Below are 6,980 nucleotides of genomic sequence, written 5' to 3'. Positions count from 1 at the left end.
AACCAGGACCAACATTCACAAAGAACCTATTAAACTTATCTACTACATCCTCCAATCTATTAACCGGTGTATCATTATCCATAAAATATTGAGGGTAGTTACTCTTGCTGGAACTGTTTCTAATCAATTTATTTAATATATTCCAAGTACCTCTCATATTATTTTTATTATCCTCTAATACTTTAGAGTAATATAGTTTCTTACATCTCCTCAAAATCTCAATTAATTTGTTCTTATATAACATATTTTTCTTCCTCCTTCTTTGATCTGTCCTTTATTAGATTGTTATTGTAATTGCAGTGCAACAGAATATGTAGTTGGCAGTGGGGGGTGTGCAGTTGCTACAGTACAGATATAATGACCATAGTGGTCACTTACGTGGCAACTTGATGCATGACCTTGGTGGAAGTGTCTTTCAGAGTGTCCTTCAGGTTGTCCTTAAAGTTGCTGAAGAATTTCCCGGCTCCTCCCTTCACCATATCCAACAGCCCTCCACCATAGCCAGCATCCATATCTGGAGAGAATACCACTCAGTCAGAATCAGCGCAGAACAAGACCGCAAACATGCATGCACGGAAACACAGGATGCAGACAATAACAGAAATAACTGCTGTTTTTAATGCAGATGATGTCTTTTCAGGAGTTACACAATTTCTATTGAATAAATGAGATCCTTCAGTTCTAAAGTCAATGTGGCTTCAGTGATGGATGTGCAGTATGAATCACTAGACATTTCACCAAGTAAACATAAGATGATGGGATAGGGCACAGAGACACACTAAATAAAATGTATACCATCTGGAGCTGTGTACTGCTGTATGTGTGTACGTGCGTGTGCACTGAAAAGAGTAAGCAAGTGTTGGAAGAGACACAGGTGTCATATCTGAGTCAGCATCCCCTGACGATGCGAGATTTTCTCTCCCTCCCTCGTTCTCTGTGGCCCCGTTTCATACACTGTACATACAGCAGCAACCACAGTGGCATCTCTTGAGATGTGAATTGGCAGTGCTGACTAATCTATGGGCATTAAACATGATGCAGCAGCAAATCACTCATAACAGGGATTTTCTGCATTTTCAGCTAGTCTCTTTTAAGCACGAGTTAATCAAAACTTCTTGTATTCTTGTCCACGGGAACCCACTGTGGGAAAGACGCACAGTCAATCAGTACGGTACATTCCCTGCTGTGCTCTGCCTTTCTTTAGATTCTCATCTGACATAGATCAACTGGCTCTGGTTGAAGCAGTGGTTCTCAGTGTGAAGACGACAGCAAGTCCCAAAAAAGTATTAGGTTTTGGGTTGGGCTGGAACTGTTTTGTTGTAAACAGCTATTGGCTCAGGTGGGATTAGTGTCGTCTGTCCATTACTGGGGAAGGCAGATGGCTCATTATGATGAGATACTATTCAGTCATTTTCTGATAGTTGGCTGCAATTTGTGTGATGTTGCTGCCACTTAAGACAAAACCTAATAGGAATAGTTGAGTGGTTGTTAAAGGCCATTTTTGCTTTATGCTGGTGGGCTGCTGTGACTTATTCTGATATCGGCCTGATATATACCGTATATACTCTCAGATTAGTTTTTCTTCATATGTAAGAAATAACTGAAATGTAGGTTAGAGAGATGTCTTACACATGTGGGTACAGGGTGGGTTAAAATCTGTTTCATGCCCACACATATAAGGAATGGTTAATTTTAAAACTGAATTCAGCAGAAATTATTCATATTTCAAAGTTCATTCTCACCCCCATTATCTCTTCACTTACAGCTCTGACAGTTACCTCGGTCACAGTCCTCACAGTAACATTTTTTCACTTAAGAAAATCCTCTGAGATTTGTCACTTTTTCTTTTTCTTGATAACATTTGTGCTTCAGTGAAGAGATACTGTTTTAAGCAGCAGACTTTCAAGCTTCATGCGTTCACATACCGACAGAGACATTACAAACATACAAACACTGTCTCTGAGAAAATCTCTCCAGGGGAGAAATGCTGGCAACAGCTTTAAACTCTTTAATTCTTTGTATCTCTTTGTCTTTTCATGTCTATTATTGATCTCTCCACTCCTCCTTCTTCCCTTGTCTTGCTCACTTCATCCTGCTCTCCTTCACCAGATGTGTTTGAAATAAGCATGGTCTTGCTCGCTAGACTACTTAACTAGGCTGTTTGATACCCACACAGGCAGCAAGGCCGCTGTGATGATGAGGGAACAAACACGCTCCACAAAAACAGGGCCAGACCAATAGCTTAACCAGTCTTCCTCCTCAGTCACCTCCTGTCACTTTCACTGTGTTGGCCAATAGAAACAAAGAGTGGGGAAAAGAAGAGGGGAAGAGGAAAAGAAAAGGCAGTGGGTTGTCTGGATGCGACCTTCTTCCTGTAGCCCCAAACCTTGTCTCACTCAGTATCAAGCTTGACACCACAAACACACCGCACTCGATGTCCTGCTTCTACACTGTGCTGGGCCTTGTTTTGTCTTGGACCTGAAAGAGTGCTGTGTCAACCCGGACTTTGTTCTGCTTAATTATAGATGCTGCTGATGAGACAAGTGGTGTATGACTAATCATCTACACAGCTTAGCCAAAGGAGTACCACACTGCTTTGAATCCTAAGTAAGTTACTACAGGCTGCACGAAGCATGGCACATGAATAAAAGTTGTGACAAGGTTTAGGTGCAAACTGACAGTTAAATATCGAAAGTAACTGAACAATGACTACTTTTCTACTTGTGTTATAATGTGACCTTTGGTCAATGTTTTTCTGGCTATATTGTATCTGTTTCTCTGCATGTCTGTCTGAATCTGCCTGCTTGTTTCTCTGGTGGTCTGTTAGCCAGGCTACGTGCCTCTGTGTCTGTACCCAGATGGATGTGGGAGTGTGCAGGCTGGTGAGCCAGCTACAGTGACAAACCCAGCTAATACAGACACCAGTGGAGGCTCTGATACAAACTCTATAAGGTAATACAGCCGCAGAGAGACACCAGCCACTCACAAAACAAGAACGTGGGACTTAACAGCATGGGGAGATCTAAGCTTTGCCAGAAAGATCAATGCCTTATTTGATTGCGTCTCCCTCCTTCCAGAGTATCAATCCTTATCCCTCAAAATCAGATTTTTTATGGATGGAGCAAAAGGATACCTAAATGCATGGACAGAGACAGGAACACACAAACATCAAAAAGACAATCCATAAGGCCTAGCAGGCTCGAAAGACAAATGACAGTGGAGCATCCACCGCCCCAATCGCTGACCCCCAATCCCCTTCCCTCATTGACCCTCCCACCCTCTCCATCCAGCTCCTTTTGTTTCACACAAACGTGAACCCCTGGAGGCCGGCTGACTCCACGGATCTCTGCAGTGAGGTGAACACAAAGCAAAGACAGGCCAAGCCTGGAATAGTTAACCACTATCCACTGAAACCCAGAAAGTAAGCATGTATTAATCAATATTAGTGAAAAGCTGTAGTAGTAGTAATTTTATTCCAGGCTATTGTCCTTTTCCTGGAAACGGGGCAAGACTGTTCACATATGAAACATTTAAATTTGTTACTTAGAGAAAGCCTGGGAGTTCTTCCTTCTGTTAATTAATGAAGAATTCATTTCAAAAGTTCCCTAAAGATGTCATTTTATGTATAAGTACATACGTCTTCATTTTTTGGTGTATTTTGAGAAATAATGATGACTTGTAATCCCATAGTGACCAAATGTTTGTCATGACATGGCATGATACATAAAACTAAGCATTAATAGTAGGTACAGTTACAGCTGTAGTTTTTGTAGTAGCACTGCCAGCAGTAATGGTTACAGTGGCATTACCAAATGTCATACAAACTTTATTTTGCTCTTTTACAGAACTGAATTGCTCACAGTGAAAATAAAGTGCCAAAAAAAATCAGTTATTATGACTGGGTTCAATAGAGTATGAGAGGAATTTGTCATCAGATTAATGATAAACAGATGGATTATAGCATGTGCCTTTATTATTTTAATTGGATACATTAGGCTAATAATCCATCATTCATGGCCTGATGACTTTTAAACTCAAAATGTTGTGCTTCTGCTGTCTGAAATCAAAGCAGGACATAGTGTCTTAACTCTTAACTATATGATTACTAGTACAGTTGGTGACATTTCACATGAAAACGATAACAGGCCATTCATGTGGTTATATCAGATATCGCTCAATGTAAACTGGAAGATGAGTTTGTAAGATATCGTATTTTAACATACAGTATTTGTGCAAAATTATAAACATTCAAAATTCGCAAAAATTGATGTCTACATACTACTTCTGGACACTTTACATATCTAAATCACATTTAAGGCTACTCTTAACTGTATGTCAAATGCATTTTTAATGGTTTCCCTATAGGAGGATATATAGGATTAGAGTAGACTGTATCATGTAAAAACAACAGAAGATTTACACTATTTTGCCCAAGGCGAATGGCAGTAGGACATATCTTCATCTTTATTTCACATGCAATAACCAAGCGGTTCCATCAAGGTCGGGTCTGGGAACCACAGGGAGCTCTTCAGAGGATTCCAGGAGGTGCATAACATCCTCCTATACTTTCACCAGCCATGTTGTCCCCTGCCAGTCCGAGAATCCAGTTATAGGCCGCGATTATACTGTGTAAAGTTAGCACATTTGACTCCAGCTCTCTCCACGCTATCGCACAGTCGGTATCGACAGCCTCTTACCTGAGCTGTCCATGGTGCTGCAGTCCTCTCTCAGCAGGCCTGCCTTCGGTCCAATGGTAGCCGCTATGGAGCCGCCGAGTGCACTGCCGCCGCTGCTCCCTCTGCCGATACCGAAGCTATCTCCGCCGCTATCGACCAACTGCAAAGATTCATAGCCATCGTAACTGGTCTTTTTCTTGTAGGCCCCCAGCAAGCTCATTACCGAATGACCAAAAGAGAAATTAAAGATAAAAGAAGCCCCTCCGACGTGGTAGCCTACGCCGCACCGTCGCCAGCACCCACAGCTGCTGCTGCTACTGCTGCTGCTGGGTGCACTACATGTCCGAGGAGAGGACGACCGGTCTCCTCTGCTTTCTGTGAAGAAAAATATTCTGCCCTCTCTCTCCCTCCCTCTCTCTCTCGCCTCCTCTTTTTCTCAGCACCGCATTTTACTACGACGCTGCTGTAGTCCCCGACTGAACATGGGAAATCCACCCCAACAGACCGGTCTCTGTTGTTATTGGTACAGCTATTCTTCACGTACGAATATGCCTACAGACATATAGGGTTATTTCTCACACACACACACACACACACACACACACACACACACACACACACAAAAAGAAAGGCTTCACTATAAATATTATCTCAAAAATGTCAGTAAATTATTTTAAGAACGTGTTAGTGTGCTCTAGACTATAGCGCCACAGACACACTCAAAAGAGCAGAAATAACATATAAATCCAGCATGAAATAGAAATATTATAGTTGTCTCTAACTTGCTCAAATACTCCTATATAAAATTTGTGGCATCCCAGTTTTGTGGAGGATTTCCCTTCTAAAGGTTTCATTGTATTTCTAGTCAATTGTAATTACCCTGTGTAGGGCAGGTGTTGCACCCTGCATCTTATTAGTTTTCCCCCTGAGTATTACCTGCATCGATTAGGCCATTTTAAGAATTAACTAGTTTATCAGTTGATTGTTTTCTTGATTCATTGATTTGTCCATAACATGTCAGGAAATTGCGAAGTATTCCCATCACTGTCATTGATGTCCCAGATGCCTTTTAACTGCTCATTTTGTTAAACCAAAGAATCAAACCCCCAAAACTATACCAACAATATTTGGTATTAAGCTTTGAAACTGACTCTGATGACCATCCATAATCAGTGTAGCTACAATTTAAATTTCTGTCAGTCAAATCAACAACTTATTTAATTTCTAATGTAGACCAAAAGGACTACTGCACTTTAATGCAAGATATGACAGTTATGCCATCATATGCAATAACAATGAGCGAACATGGACAAGAGGCACAGTCAATAATAGTTTAAATTATGTTAAGAATAACAGTGCCAGGGTGGAAAGATTATAAAAATGTAGGTAGCTCTTCCTGCTGCTACTCTATGACCTGCTTCTTTGGGTATAAATAAGGAGAAAATTATAAGTCACAGCCTATAACAGAGCAGGTTTCTCCTTTGAGTTCTGCACTAAAAATGGAAGAGGACCCCTGGCCTTAAAACTAAGAGGTCTTGTACTGTAGTTAGCATTGACAGCAGCACCATACATCATCAGAAAAAGGAAACTAACTGCACATGTGCATCACATGGAAATTTTATCAGTCTCTATTTGACTAATAGCATGCTTAGATTTATTTATTTATTTGTTTGTTTGTTTATTGCAATGCCATTCAAATTCATGAAACAATACTAGCTCCAAGCATGTCATTTTTTGCTCAAAATTTTGTGTTATGTTATAACCATGAGTGTATGCAGGACAAAACAGTGATGGCATGCTTCCTTCCTTGGCTTTGCCCCCTGGCAACAGAAACCCTGCATGGTTCTGAAAAGAGGACATGAGCCTGGGAAACTCTTTTCTGAGAGCAGCCTGGGACTCAAAGCACAGCGGGAACGGAATGTCCAGAAGGGAGGAACGATACCCCAGTCGTAACCGGATGCCATGTGCTGCCGCTGCATTGTTGCAATGGAGCTTCCTGTCTTGGTTCTAACTGCGCTTGCCAATGGTGCCTTCGTGATTGTACATGACTAGGATGCAGTAGGTGCAGCACAGGCATCACAGTCTGTGCCATGTCAATGAAACATCACAGATTTACTCCTACACACAAGTCATGACAAGCCCAATCAAAACCAAAAAGGTTAATAGATCTGAAATGCCTCTTCACATTTTTAGACAATTTTTTTTATTAATTTACAAAATGGTCATCTGATTTTAACAGTAATTCGATAGTTATTTGTTGTATAACTAAAAACAAATATTACAAAATATATTCTTCAACTTAAG

At 40.9% G+C, this 6,980-nt stretch overlaps 1 protein-coding gene across 8 annotated transcripts in view; it reads right to left on the bottom strand.

Moving 5' to 3' along the window:
* dnajc6 (DnaJ (Hsp40) homolog, subfamily C, member 6) overlaps positions 1 to 6,980 on the bottom strand; it is a 28,859-nt gene that overhangs the window by 18,842 nt on the left and 3,037 nt on the right. For 4 of the 8 annotated variants that reach the window (XM_020602744.1, XM_020602745.1, XM_020602748.1 and 1 more), the window contains exons 1-2: positions 4,698 to 5,149; positions 379 to 514 (exon numbers count right to left, since the gene is read on the bottom strand). In XM_020602744.1, coding sequence (XP_020458400.1) covers positions 379 to 514; positions 4,698 to 4,896 — 335 coding nt within the window. In that variant the 5' untranslated portion in view covers positions 4,897 to 5,149. Of the gene's footprint in view, positions 1 to 378; positions 515 to 4,697; positions 5,150 to 6,980 lie in introns of those variants that run through there. The other 4 variants (XM_020602749.1, XM_020602750.1, XM_020602751.1 and 1 more) reach the window with 3 other exon arrangements.

This window comes from Monopterus albus, unplaced genomic scaffold (assembly GCF_001952655.1).
Source record: "Monopterus albus unplaced genomic scaffold, M_albus_1.0 scaffold58.1, whole genome shotgun sequence".
Classification (NCBI taxonomy): domain Eukaryota; kingdom Metazoa; phylum Chordata; class Actinopteri; order Synbranchiformes; family Synbranchidae; genus Monopterus; species Monopterus albus.
This window is presented reverse-complemented; position numbering and strand designations above follow the sequence as displayed.